Source organism: Corvus moneduloides, chromosome 2, assembly GCF_009650955.1.
Source record: "Corvus moneduloides isolate bCorMon1 chromosome 2, bCorMon1.pri, whole genome shotgun sequence".
Taxonomy (NCBI): domain Eukaryota; kingdom Metazoa; phylum Chordata; class Aves; order Passeriformes; family Corvidae; genus Corvus; species Corvus moneduloides.
Window position 1 is genome coordinate 49,282,982 of NC_045477.1, and position 15,256 is coordinate 49,298,237.

Genomic DNA, 15,256 nt, shown 5'->3' on the forward strand with positions numbered 1-15,256 from the left:
ACCATCTCAATTCCCCATAAGCATTTGGAGCATCTCTTCTCGCACACCCAAATGCTACCCAGCACAACAAAGCCCCGGGACCCTACAGAAACACACCACTATTAACACTGCCTTGTTCTTCTCACCCTCCAAACACAACTCCAGTCCCACCACATGCCAAAGTTTGAAGACATTTCAAGATGGGCAGCAAGCTTTTTGGAAGTCCAATTTGATTATCTAAAAGGCAGCTTTTGTAGCAGCAGTAACAAATTGGCCCCTGGACATTGGTGTGTTTTGAAGCAGCAAGGCTGGGTGATGAAATCTGTCGGCAGTGCCTGCAATTGGCTTCCTTTGAGCCACTTCTGCCCTCTCACATACATTCTCCTCACTGGTGACACACAGACCCACACTTCTATGGATATGCACATTGCGGTGTTGTCGGCATCTCCTGGAGGGTATTCCCTTTTCCTTTTGCTTGTATTTATACACCCTGTGCAGAGTTGCTATGGTTTCTGCTCCCGCCAGTCCGATTGGTATTCAGCACGGTTCCTCTCACCTTCACCATTTGGGTGACCTTTCCTTCACAGGGAAGAGCTCATGCCATCAGCCCGTTCAGTCAGATGTCACACAGCACGCCGCACCAGAACATCAACCGCCAAGCAGAAGAGGGCTCTGTGGAACCAAATCATCTGCAAAGGCTGTCTGAGAGGCAGATAAACAATGGTAATTATTTCAAAACAAATTGGAAACAGAAAGCACAGCCCAGCAGTGCAACTGCTAGACAAAAAAGAGAGCCATGAAAAGAAGAAATTGCAGCTCTCAGCTCTCTTGACTACTCTTGTAGCTTCCTCTAGGCAAGTACTTTTTTACCTTTCTTGCTCTCCAAAGTCAAGTTCAAAAAACTCTCAATTCCAAGACATTTTCTTTTACCTCAGTTAAACACTATATGCAAGGGGCTGCTTACAAATGAGAGCAACACAGTTGCAAACTGGCAGTAAGAATTTCTCTCTTTGCCAAACAAATATTCTAAGTATTATATTTGAGTTTGCACAAAGCTACCCTGCTTACTTTACAGCCAGACAGTCAGGCAGGATGCACGATGAGTTTCTCCAAAAGTAAGCATCCTGGGAATGGGTTCAGCTGCTTCATGTACCAACCAGACCATGGGATCTCCACAATCCTAACCCAGCCACTGAACAAATACCCCATGGCTTCCTCGTAACTCTGAGAAAACTGTTCCTACTGCAGCAAAGAAACCACAAATACACAAAAGCCAGGAAACAGAGCTTGGACACGATACAACCCTAACTCTGCCTGTGCAGTAGGAATGGGAATATCCCCACACTTTGACTCTTCATAACAAAGCCAGAACTTTCCTTGTGGCACCTCCTTGGCTGCTGAGGTAAGTTTTCTTGCATTGGGCAACCAGGCTAGCCAAGACATTTCATCCATCTGCTTTTAATGCTAGTTGGGGCCTTCTAAAGAAGATGAAAATTGCCTGAATGTTTCCAAGACACCTACATGCAGACATGTGTAGAAGCATGGCACTTTAGCTGAACAAAAGGCAGCTCTGTACTGCACAAAAGAAACTCCTCTATTAGAGGTACTGAAGCACCATGTATGCGGTAAGTGGGTCACAAGAACAGGTCACAACCAGCACACAAAACCAGGCAGGCTCAGAAGGCAGAGAGGGTCAAATGTCCTTGTGCTGTGGGATGCAGGACCACCACTTGCTTCTGCAGCTCTGCTAGCTGTGGCACATGTGGTAGCTGGGCTCTGAACACGGGTGACTGAGGGATTGGCAGTAACAGCCAAGCTTTTGCACAGAGCTCCAGTGAAACGCTTAACAGGAGCAGGGAAATGACCATGTGAGGCATCCTCTGAACTGCACCATCCCCCTGCCTTTGCTACCACTAGCATGGGTGGCTTTATGCAGTCTGCTTTATTCCATCAGAGCATGACTGAGACTGCTCCTGTCCATCTTGGCTCCACTCTGCACCACAATGCTGCCTGGTGAGCTGCTGCCGTGATGCTGACACCCACTTTACACCAGCATGTAGCTTTAGCACTCCCAGGCTCCCTGCCTGCTCCCCAGCAGCACAGTGTCACCTGCATGTTCATCATGTACTTATCTGTCACTAAAGCTCTGAAAAAACATCTCAATACACAATCTGATTCAGGGTGGCTTCTTCCAATAACAGACCAAAAAAAGATCACTATTTCTTTGTCTCCTTCCACCTCCTCATGCCTGGATTGTACCATGAAGTCTTTGCTCATTTGATGGAGGAGTTCTTTACAGCACAGAAGCTCTTTCATCTTCCCCATGATCAGAACAAGTCAGTGCACCTTTGCTATTCCAGTCTCTTTTAAACTGGGGTGAGCTGAACCTTCTATGCAAGGATTTGATCTCTTCTGAATTCCCCTGATCAGCATTTCCCTTGCTCACTCTTTCATGTTTGAGGCATTATGAAACACCGGAAACTCCATTCTTTCATAAGGAAGTTAGTGAGAAAATTCAAATAATCAACTCAGTCCCAGGAGACACGGGGTCTCTTTCCAAGTTTGAAAGCTCCTTCCTAATAGAAGTTTTGCTCTTGAAAGTCTCCTGGTTAGCAGGTAGCTGATGATACAGCTTCTCTGGAGCCTGATTATACTTTCAGCCTGGGGGCAAGTAATAAAAAAGGCTGCCTGGCTCTCTGAGGTCTGAATCAGGTGCTAACACTGAACATCTGCTGGGGCGTCCCCTCTCCTCTCCCCTACCCTCCTTCCATTTGCTGGGCATTGGAGTGTTCTCCCATTTTATAGCTTGTAGCAACAAAAGGCCAATTTAGAGAGAGAGCATTGCTGGCAGCTTCATCCAAAACCCCAGACTCTGCTTTAACTGCTCTCCATCCAGGACTTTGGTGAGTCCAAAAGCACCATGACACGCTGAAGAGATCTGCATTGTATGGCAGCCTTTGGAAGCAGTTAACAGCAAAGCACTCACAGCCCCACTCAAGTGAGACAGACAGACTCTATGCGCACATTTATTACTTCATACAACCAGATTGCATATTGTACAAAAATTAACAGTGCCACCCAAGAGGGCCTTCACAGATGTTTAGAAAACATGTAAACACAGCTTTAAAACATGTTTTTGATGTAATCTAGGTACAACTACTGAACACCACCTATTGTGTGTGTGTACCCCCACGTGTGTGGAGCATCTCCATACACAAAGAGGTGCAGGCTGAACGCAGTGTCACAGCAGGCTGTGACATGCTTGTACAGTGCTCTCTAAGGAGTCCAATATCCTTACACAAGGGTTTCTACCAGTGGGACGTGAACTGGTCTTACTTTGAGCAGTAAGCTCATCCTTTGGGCCTTGAGCTGCTGCCACTGTTGGCTGCACTTCCTTCCTGGGTTGCTCCTAGCTGCATCCAATGCTGGCTCCCCCAGAGTTAATAACCCAGTCTCCAAGCCCACCTACGTGAGTGTGCCAGCATGACTTGGTAAAGATGAAAGTGTCAGCACACAAGGACAGCTCCCTTTCCTGAAAGGTCTCAGCAGGGAAGGGATGGTCTCAGTCTTCTGAGGTGCCTGATCTAGCAGGGCTCCAGTCATGGCAGTAATGCTGGGGCACAACCACCACAAACATCTACTGCCTGAAAACTTTTCACTTTTCTGTTCTGCAGCTGTAAAGGATGAATGGACCTGTACAGTAAAAACATTTCTGGGGTAGAAACCATGACCTTTAGAGAATAAGACTGCAGCACCTGAATAATTCCTACTAAAGGGAATGCCCAGTACAGTGAATTTTGCTTAACAGCCAAGAGGGAAGTTTAATGCCTTAAGGTAGAAGGTTCATCAAAGACTGACATTTTCATCAAGTGCTGTGCTTTCATCAGTAGGAAGGTCACTGCTGCTTGCAATGTGAAACTGAGCAAACTGGTACTTAGACCCTACCAAGCAGCAACTGCTGAATCCCAGTACTGCTCTTGGGCAGCTGAGTAGGGCTGTTACTGGCATTCATGTCAACTCCCTTCTACATCTTGGTTGTGTAGATTAAGCCCCTTGGGCAGCAGTGGCCTCTTTAGTGAGTGACCCTGTAGTGCTAATCTGGCACTGGCCACAAAAGATTTGTGTAGCTTTACTAATTTCTACTGCAGTTAAAACAAACAAAGAACAACTGCAGCAGCCTACAGCTTCAATATGGAAGAAATTACAGTCCATAACAATATTTTCAGAGCTTTCTCTCTAAAAAGATCCAGTTATTCCCCAAGAGGAATCATAGATCATTAAGGTTGGAAAAGACCTCTCAGATCATCACATCTGACCATTAACCCAGCACTAACACGTTCACTGCTAAACCATGTCCCCAAGTGCCACATCTATACATTTTTTAAACACTTCAAGGGATGATGATTTTACCACTTCCCTGACCAAAATAAGTATGTGATTTTGCCTTAGTGGTTACCATGTCACGGCCCAAGAGACCAGTGTGCTGAATTACTGACATTATTGGGAACTTCCAAGAACTAACAAAAAGGAGCAAATAAGGACATATTCCCATTGAAGAGGAGGTGCCGTGTTTCTTACTCCAGTTCATCACATCTGTCTATGCCACTAGGAGTCTCAGCAGAGAGCTGAAGGGTTGAATACCTACCAAGCTGCACGGCCATTCACATCCACCATGATACTTATGCCCTAGATCACAACATCACCAAAAACTTGAGAGCTTGCATATTTCTCTGTAAATCTTGTCATTTGACCACTCCTTCACATTTCCACAGGAAACCTTCATATGCCAGACTCGCAGGCTGAGTCTGTGAAAAGCTCATATAGTCAGTGTTACAGGTATACTCTAGAGAGAATGTTAGTTTAGAACTCAACCCTTCTCATCACTGGACTTGTATGAGAGAAGGGAAGAAACAGTTAAAACATAAATAAGATCATACAGATTATTTTCTAAATATTACTAAACCAGTAATAATTATACACTTTTAAGAAATCCTCACCAAAAAAAATGAACAGTTCTACAACATAAACAGGTACAAGTCCCATTGCCTAGTAATGCTAGGAAAAAGTTCATATCTAATCAGAAGTGGAAGTTCACAGCCACTTGTTTTAAGGACAGTCTTGTGTTTTAAATGCAGCCTTGATATTAGCATCTTTACTGTATTAAACTCTTAGTACTAAAATAATGATAGTAGTAACAATTACATTTAGATAGCACAGACAAAGCACAGGATGATATATAAGCATAAAAGTGCAAGTTATAACCTAAGTCAAAGTGCCTACTGGTCAAACAGGTTCAAACTATGTTCAGAGAACAAGCATAAACCGGACTGAGAACAATCCATGCCTTTTTCTTTCCCTCTCATTTCCATCAGAAGTCATTGCAAGTAACACTGATAAGTCTGAACAGACATCAATTCCAAATGGGCGTTCATGAGAGGAGAGTCAGGCCCACATCTTGATGGAAAACTGATCCTCATTTCCTCTGTGTAATGCCAATTAATCCACAAGCTTTGCTCCGAATATCCGAGCACAGAGAGAAAGAATAATAACTTGGATGCCACATTCAAGGGAGGCAGAAGCAGCACTTAAGAGCAGGGGGTACAGCAAGCCCTTGTCTGTTTCTCTGGAGTCACATCCCCCAGCTGATTTATTGACTCCAGCCATGAAAAAGGACTAGGAGGAAGTTAAGTAACACTGCTCTTCATTTGAAAAATAAAAAGCCTACCCTCAGAAGTATGATTTTTCCCTTCCTGTTTGTCTTATTTTTCTATTTCAGAGATAAAATATCTTTTACAATATCAGCTCATTATTGTGTTCATTCCCTTTAAAGGCAAAGAGCTTAAAAGATCCTGTCACCAGAAAGGGGTGGGATGAGGGCAGAGTCAGACCTTTTATTAAACCTTTAAAAAGATTTCTAACTCATTTTGCAAGTGAGAACAACAAAAACCATAAAACTCCAGCAAAGGAAAGCTGTCACTGAGATTAAGCAGATCCAAACTCCGCCATCCATTTTTCATACTTCTCCAGGTCTGCAGCAGAAACAGATTTGGAGATTTTCTTCAGAGCCAGCTCAAAGTCCCCCTTGGTAACCGGCATCTGAAGCTCTTCTTTAGAAAGTGCACGAATCTCTTCTGGAGTTAAGCCATTAATACGTCTTCTCATTGCCATTAAAGATGCATCCCTGGAAATACAGGACAATGCATGGGAGCTAATTGCTAGCAGAATGTGCTGTAAGCCTATGAATTTTGATTGTATACCCTTGCTAGAAACCACTGGCAGAACACTTAAGAGAGCATTTATTTACCATAGAAGATGCAGTTCACATCTTTCGTAGCTTCCATGTTCCCAGATCACTACATTAATTCAACATAAAGAATGCATTGGCACCAAAACCCATTTAAGCATATGGTAAATGTGCAGAGATAATTAAAACTATAAAACTGAAAACCTTTTACAATGATTCATGGAGATGAAATTTTACAACTTTAGAGCAGGAAAGGGCAGGGTGGGAGACAAACCGCACTCAAAGACTTTTTTTTTTAAGTAGTCTGGATTTTTACACCCTGTTCCTTTTAGACTTCAACTTCCTCCCTGCAGTGCAGCCCCAAAGGACAGTCAGTGAGTGTTCAGAGTGCAGCCCAGCTCACTGCCTGCTTGTCCATAGCACCTGGATCTGTGGAGGGCAGAGCAGGAGGCATCAGACACAGCACCACATGTGAGATGACGCATGCGTGCTGAGGCCATCGGTGCCTGTGGCTCCTCATGCTCTGCCTGCTCCACGACTCCTCCCCAGCTCAGATCCTGCCAGCCTGGCCCATTGGCATGAAAAACACTGCTCATTTTCTCACACTGTGGCCCACAGGCAGTCTGAAATTACATTTTCTCTTTCCCCAGGTTTTTCCCAGCAAGGCATAACACAAGCCTTAGGGAGAACAGGTAATTTCACTACTACATGACACACACCAAGTTTTCAAATCTGTGGAAGGACTTCACATTTTCAGAAAAGCAGCAGGGGGAAAAAAAAAGATTCCCAAGCAATGCTCTTCTACAGGATCAATTTCTCTTGACAGGATTCTTAAGAGACACAGACTTCCTTCAGATAAGTTTCTTCATATACCTGTCCTTAACGAGAAAAGCCTTACTTGTCAAAAATGAAACAAATTGCGGGAACAGGATGGAAATAAATTAAATACTAATATTATAAACTATCTATATCACCCTTTCACCTAGGAGATTCAGGTAGACACCAAGACTGTGCTGCACTGGTGGCTGTCCAAACATCCAGCATATAGAGGTCCCAAAGAAGTATTCTGTGAAAGGAATTTTTTGGATTACAGAATTCTAGCTCCTAAACTAATGGGATTAAAAAAACCAGTAACAATCTGCTTTGCACTACATTAACAAAAGCAGACAACTACAGTAAATGCAGCCAATTGTAACATGAGATTTGCTCAGATAATTTTTTTCACTTCAGATCCAAGAAAATCACATCTCACAGAAAGATTTCATGGTCTTTAGACCACTCCACATGACAGTAAAACATGAATACAGTAAATAGATTTGGGCCTCAAACACATACACTGTGAGCATGGCTTCAGCTGTAGTGGGTATTGCCTTTTATCATATAGTGCAAATGATGACTTTCCATGCAGTTCTATTTGCAAATTAAGGGCAATGAGATACCTGCAAACATTAGTGATGTCAGCACCAGAATAGCCTTCAATCTTCTCAGCAATTTCTTCAAGGCTGATATCAGGATCTAGTTCTACTTCCCGAAGATTAATCTTAAGTAGTTCTGCTCTGCCTTTTGCTAGAACATTAAAATACTTGCTTAAGGACTTGCAAGAGTTACGTTATAAAAAGATATAAACACAACTTAGATTTTCAGTGACAAGTATGAAGAAAAGAGTTCAATATAAGAAAAGAGAGAGAACAAGTCATAGTGAAGTGTGCAATCAAATACAGTGAAGAATTTGGTTAAATGCAGTATATTAAAACAGCATCGTCAAGAGGTATTTGTCAAAGTGATCTGTCATTAAAAAAATCTGTTATGTCTCAGGTGATAAAGCATTTGGTCACATATTACCCAAGAGCACAAGAGCACAATCCTACAAATGTCTGTTTCTTCTCACATCCCTTTGGATCCACTCTCTGTTCAAGGGTTTGACTGCATATAATTCATGCAGTTTCATTACAACAACTACAATAAGGATTCTATTAAAAGAGCTTCAGACAGCACAAACCCCTTAACAACTAAGGCTGAACTTCAAGCATATGTTTAAGTGGTTTATCCAGTTGGGACCCAAGGAATCTGCTGAAGCTTGATAGAAAACAGACACATTAATACAATAAACATATATTAATATATTTATGATACAAATGTCCCAGTATCTCACTTTCCTACCCAGATGCAGTACACACAGAGTGATAACCAGCTGTGTAAATGAGCACTTACGCCGTCAATTAACTATTTCTCTTGCAGAGGGCATGTGCATATGTGCATTTGGGTACATATGTTAAGCAGCCTAAGCTTGTAAGAGGGAATTCACATTTGACAGTTTAGGCCTCTGTGTTACTCTGCACAAGGGTGGTAAAGGAGAGGATGACTGGTTTCCTGGCTTTCACTGTACAGAAAAAATACACCAGCTCAGCATCTTTATCCTCAAGTGATCAATTTTTATGACCTGTAAAAAAAGACAACCACAACAGAAGAAGTAGCAGTAGGAAAGGCTAAATGTCTTAAAGAAATGTCCAATAAAACACATTATGTTTCACTTATTGATGTCCCTAATTATTTTTTTAAAACTTTTGGGGAAGGAGAAATACAAAAGAAAATAGAAAGCTCGTCTAAAGCTGCAGGTTTTGTGTGCTTTGCAGAACTGTCAAGAGCACAGAGGTACCCATTACACACAACTGGCACTAGCTATAAAATGGGGATTTATTATTTAGAGAGCACAGTGTACACACAGCATACCTGCAGAGAGTATCCTGCATCAGAGAACATTCTTCTAATTGTTGCTGTGGGGCTAAGCAAATCTGTGCAGCATTTTGAAAATAAAACACTACACAATATATGCTTGCATCAAATTCCATAATATACAGGTATATATATGCTATCAAAGCACTTATTCAGTTAAAATGCCTGACTACATCAAATCACACAGCACAGTTAAAAATGCATCACCCAGACTTGCCCAGAATAGCACAACATTCTTACTTGCAGAATATATACAACAGAACCTCAGACTGTAAATAAAACCAGATCACATCTCCTATGATGTCCAGGGTATAATACACTGTGTTAAAAAACAATCTGGTTTAATTAGAAACAAGAGGAAGAGCTGATAGGATTTTAAACTAATTGGTCATAAAGACAGGCATCCTGTTAGGAGCTGTTACTGCCTGTAAGCTGCAAAGACAAGCTGTAGAACTATTAAGTGTCCTTAGACCTGCTAAACTCAATCACAGCTGCTGTCACCATGGACATGCATCTTGTTACCTTGAGTGCTCATGCAGGGAGATGAGGCATCCACTGCACCAAGAAGAAACGAACCTATGCAAACTTCAAGTGATAGGAATCTCAAAATTAATAGGACAGGTGAATGACAGCTAGGAAAGACAATACAAGCTGTGATGTCTTAGGGCAGGAAAGCAATCAGCCTGCTGCATTCTGAGTGACTGGAAGCACAGTAATAAACACAAGCAAGCAGTGATTTGCAATGAACTAAGCCTCTAAGTGAAAATTCATGGATCCACTTCTTTGCATTTGTCTGCAAGGGCATGGAGTGCATTTGCAGTATTTGTGAACATGTCCAAAGGCTGCCTTTGATGATCACTCAAGGACTGACTGTTAAACATTTAAAATAATTCCAGGCTCATTAAAACTAACTCTCTTTCAAAATATAAGAACCCATCAATGGCTTGCATTGAAATGCCACAGCTCTTTGCTTTTAAGCCCCTGAGCAAGCAATATTTCTCTTTCTCTCACTCTCTTTAAAAATAAAGCAATCCAGACAAATGATTAACCCCTGAATTACACTGCTCATCATAAAACCATCAGGATTCCTCACAAACGCAACAGTCCTGCAGTAATCCTAAACTCATCTTGTAAAGAGAGGAAAAGAAAATGGTCTTATCAAACATACCTGTGGGCAAAGGTATATAAATCCTCTTCTCCAGTCTCCGTCGGAGAGCTTCGTCAATATCCCAGGGAAAATTTGTAGCAGATAATACCATAACCATCTTGGAAGGGTCATCATTTTCCAGAGCACCACCTACCCCTGCAAGCACAACAGTTCAGAGCAATTTTACTCCAGAGCTCCTATTGATTGAGATGCTTGCTGAGACACACTGCACAGACAAACATAGCCTGGACAAAGCTAAACAACAGCTCTCTATAGTCCTGTGTCCCTTTCCAAACTTCCCATAGCTAGGTGTCACAAGACCATCATTATCACAGAGAGAGGGACAGTTCATTCTTTTGCTGAGTCAGGGGAGAGCTTTCTTTGACAGTGCAAATAACACAGCCATATGTGAGTATAGCCCTACTTGTCCCACTGACAGTGCTATCTCTGTCGAGTCTGGTCATAGAAGAAATAGGAGTCACTCAGCTTACTAAATGAGGACTGCAAAGAAACTAACATTTTGGATCAAAAGGTTTCCTGTCCTGAGCCTACCACACCAAATCTGGAAATCTGAGAACATTTTAAATAGCAGTTTATATACAGTAGTTTATACAGCAGTTTATAACAGCTGCAGTATAAAGGTGGTTATCAAACCTCTACACCATATACTACTCCTCAGATGGCCATGCTCATCATGTATCCCTGTACAAAACAGGTACTACATCTGACTTAAAAAGGTAATATTAGCCGCCACCATAGAATACAGCAAAAGCAGATCTCACGATGTGGTTCCACAGTTGGAAACTCTAGCAAAGGGCAGAATTTTGTTTAAACTGAATACAAATTAAATACCTGCATTAAACTGCACAAATTTCCATTATCTACTTCTCCTGGAGTCTGTGTCTCTTTAATATGGGTTTTCAAGTCACCCTAAAAATAGCCATTTTAGAAAAAATAAAGCAGAACACCCTTTTCAATTATCTGCTGTTGAACACTCAAAAAATACACTAATCTCAAGTTCTGCCTCATTTTTCCCCTATCCATAAAGCCAGGTTTTCCAGATGGCTTGCGTTCTTACGCTCCCACCCGTAAAGAAACAGCATCCCAGCCCCAAACCCAGATCTAAGCCCTTGTTACCATCCATTTGCACGAGCAGCTCTGACTTGACTCTGCGACTGGCCTCGTGTTCATCAGACGTGCCTCTGCGGCTGCAGATGGAATCTATCTCGTCAATGAAGATTGTTGTTGGCGCATAAAACCGTGCCTTTATTCAAATGAAAACATCACTACTAAGGCTGCTCAGCAAGCACAGGCCCTCATCAGTGCACAACCCAGCCCTGCTAGACATACTACGTACATATCTTCCTTGCCTGTCACAAGGGAGGAATTCAAGACATTGATTTATAAACTGTCTGTCATATGCTGAGGTTTACACACTTTAAATTGTACTCCTTGGGTACAATGGTTGGTTGGCTTGCATAGTATTGCAAAGGGGAAAAGAAACACTACCACAGTAGGAGTCTTCTTGACACAATACAGGCAGTTTTCATGTCCAGGTTTTGGGCTGGTGAGTATTAAGCGTAAGTGACAGAAGCGAGCTCAGTGATCTCAAGCGAGAAGGGTTTTAGCTGTGAGTGTTACAGGAGTGCAGCGAGGCTCCCAGAGGTATAGTCCACATGGACATGTCCTTCACATACTGCAGCCACAGCTTCACTGAGAGGCTTGTGACCATTATTCAGAACAGAAACAGACCTAAAACATGTATTGCTTCCAGAATAACTGTTCCAAACCCTTTCCATTGTTATCCCATAACCAAACAAGTACTAAATTTCTGTTAAGGTCGCAATTCTCTATTTAGCCTGGAAAATGCTATCCTAAACACAGGTGACAAACCATTTCCTTCTTAGTCCTCAATAACATACCACATCTGGAAACACAAGGATTATGTTTTTCTAATTGGCTGAGGGGGTGTCAGTTCAATGAATTCCATGCTTCCAACATGCTACCGGAAGGGCAGGAAACCAAGAATACTGTCCTTTCTCACCTTAATGAGCCCCAGATCTCACCATCAAGGACATACCATTTCAAATAAGAGGCGGACCAGCTTCTCAGACTCGCCTCTGTATTTAGACGTCAGTGTAGAGGAAGACACATTGAAGAATGTCGTCCCACATTCTGTAGCAACAGCTTTTGCTAGCATTGTTTTGCCAGTGCCAGGAGGACCAACCATCAGCACACCCTGAAACGTGAGAACAAAGGTAATGAATAACAAATTAAGAAAACTTTTCTATTGGTAGTCTACACAACATCTCAATATGAGCCAAGGTCTGGATTTAAATTAATAATGTAATCCTGATCAGTGGAAAACAGAAGACAAGTATCCTGCTGTCGAGGACAGTGTGGAAGTGTTCTGCCATTTCTTCTTACCACTCCACCGGAGTCAGAACCACAAAAGCCAGTAACTTAAGCAGCACCTAACACCTAGGAAATGGACAAGAGACTTACAGCCTGTCTCAGAATCAAACAGAGTCTAGACTTGAACATAGGCTTTTCCCAGATCACAAGGGGCTGCACAGGCAGATGAAGACAGTAAATTCTTTTTTCGAAACAAAGGTCCCTTCATGAAGAAAGTTCCACAGAAACCAAAATACTTTCTCAGGAAGTTGTGTTCCCTCAGTAGAGCAATTTTCTACAGAAGAACATCTTCCCAAAACATTGTGACAATACCTTTGAATCTGGTTGATGTTTACATTTGCATGAGAGCATTCACTGAATACATCAGTTTGGTTTTTGCTTAATCTCCCTATCTCAATATTCCTATGAATACTGCATGCTACTGCATCTTAGGAATTCCTGGATGAAACACCATCCTCATCATGCTGTTGGATAACTGGACTGCACTGCTATTCCAATTTTACAGATAAGCAACTGTGGCTCATGTGCACTACTGCTTAGCCCCACAAAAGCCTAATCCAAACTTCCGATTTTTCAGAAAGCTTTAAACTAGAAACAATTGTTAAGTCCCAGGTTGGTATCCACATCATCAGACTATCTTTCCATCTGTGGTCTCTGAAAGAAAGGAGCACATATCTGAAGCTCAGCACATTTACCCATCATTACACAAACAGGTTTTTGTCTTTACACACAGTGCTCTCAGAACCCATGTTAAGATTGTATCACTGAGATGGGTTAATTGCTCTTGGTAATACTGCTAAATACAGCCATCTTTCAGCAGCAGCGCTGGAGAAGGACAAAACACCGGTCCATGTTCTGCACAGTACTAGAATAGGGTCCTGGGATTTTAAGCAAATCAGTGAAAATGTAATGATCAAGCAGCTTGGGGTTTTTTTCCCCTCCCAACTGCAAGATCTTATTACATGCTAACAAGAGTTTCCTAAAACTACTGTATTGCAAGGCTAATCAAATTAGCTAGAGTTAGAATTGCACATCATAATGTGCTTTGCAATTAATAACTTACATAAAATGCCACAGCAATAAAATATCTGTTAAATGCAAGCCATAGAGAAAATTAGATTTCATCTGTTCCTCACAAAAATTTACTTCAAAAAGCACAAAGAATGACATGGAAGAGATCTATAAAAACAAATCAACCGGGAATGCAATTATTCAAAAATGTACCATTCAAAAGCAATAGCCTCTCTGTACTTCATTTTCCATTAACTCTTAATACCTTTATTGCCTTTTAATACTTAGCTAATGCAAGCTCAACATACATTCATCGGTAAATTAAGTCAGAAATGTTCACATGCCATCTCTACAGCTAACAGTCCAAAGTCACTCCTCAGGCTGCTCAAGGTTTCCTAAGCTCCAGAGCAGCAAGCATAAAAAGTAAATGGACTCTCTTTTCTCCCCGTGAACACTCAGACATTCAGATTTGAGATGCTGCACAGTTATACTGATATTAAAACAATTTTGCAAATACAGCCCTGGAGTGACTGGGTGAAAATTACTCAGCCGGTAATATGCAGGTCAGAGATGACTTAGTGTTCTCTCTGAGCTTCAAATGTGTTCATTTAATACTTTAAAAAAAGCTTCATCTCAATTTGAATCATATTCAAAGTATGTGTTTGATAAACTGTGTTTAGTGCAGGACCTGGTGATACCGGGAAGTAATGACATTTTTTGGATACTGGTTCAATTCTCCATTATTCTGGAAGGTCAAATCCTGGCTTCAGGTACACATGCTGTTCACCACCAAAATTGAAGCCTGTCGCTTTGCACCTCCTGCTAAGTATTACAGGAAGTGCTACCTTGCACATGATACTGGTGGCATTATACATGTGCATAACACAGGTGCAAAGCAGCCACACCAGGTGTAAAGCCAGGGGAAAATCAAGCTCTCTGGGGAGAGAGACAACAGAAATACCAGTTAAAAAAAAAAATATATATATATATAACTTAAGTTCACAGCAAAACAAGATGTGCATGGCTGCAAACAGACACACAGAGGATCAAGTTGCTCTTTCTGCAAACTAGGAGGCTGCCACTTACTATTTAAAACCCTTGACAAACACAAAGACTTCTTTATTCTTCCTCTAAGGCTCTGTTAATCCAAAGTATTCCAATAAGAAGCTGAAATGCACCGCAGGGAGTAAGTGTTTTGATGAAATCACTGCAGGGTTACTTCTTGTTGTTGTAACAATCACTAGCAGAGCAGTGGGAAGCACAGTGAGCAACCGGGCCTTCTTGGCACAAAACAGTTCAGAGAAACAGAAAGAGCAAACCCATGGACACTCAGAAACCCGTGGCTACAACTACATAGCACCTGTGTTGAATCAGGGAAGACAGCTGGCTCCTTCAGACAAGGCACCGTCCTCTGAATACAGGCACAAACTGTGAGGGATGTCTTGGGAATTGTTCTCAGGGGAGTCTGAACATCCAAAACCAGCTCTGGCTGCCTTTTTCCCTGAATTATGTCCTGAATTCCTAGGCTCAACAAATGCCTGCTGCTACACTGATTACTGCAAGAAACAGCCTTCCCTTCAATACTTCTCATCCTTACAGCACAGTCAGAGGTCAACGGTAGGGAAAATACATGCTGTTCTGTGTGAAAAATAAATTCATGAGAGTTACAGCTTCACAAGTCACCAGGGAAAAGGCTAACAATGAAGACTCTTCATAGCCTTGTCAGA

At 41.9% G+C, this 15,256-nt stretch overlaps 1 protein-coding gene across 3 annotated transcripts in view; it reads right to left on the reverse strand.

Moving 5' to 3' along the window:
- The window catches only part of KATNAL1 (katanin catalytic subunit A1 like 1), a 53,438-nt gene that overhangs the window by 10,774 nt on the left and 27,408 nt on the right, over nt 1-15,256 (reverse strand). Inside the window, exons 7-11 of one of the 3 annotated variants that reach the window (XR_004238227.1) lie at nt 12,184-12,342; nt 11,241-11,367; nt 10,125-10,259; nt 7,663-7,789; nt 536-6,160 (exon numbers count right to left, since the gene is read on the reverse strand). Coding sequence is in view for 2 of the 3 variants with exons in the window: in XM_032099527.1 (XP_031955418.1) it covers nt 5,962-6,160; nt 7,663-7,789; nt 10,125-10,259; nt 11,241-11,367; nt 12,184-12,342 (747 nt within the window). In the remaining variant the exon portion in view is untranslated. Of the gene's footprint in view, nt 1-535; nt 6,161-7,662; nt 7,790-10,124; nt 10,260-11,240; nt 11,368-12,183; nt 12,343-15,256 lie in introns of those variants that run through there. The other 2 variants (XM_032099527.1, XM_032099526.1) reach the window with 2 other exon arrangements.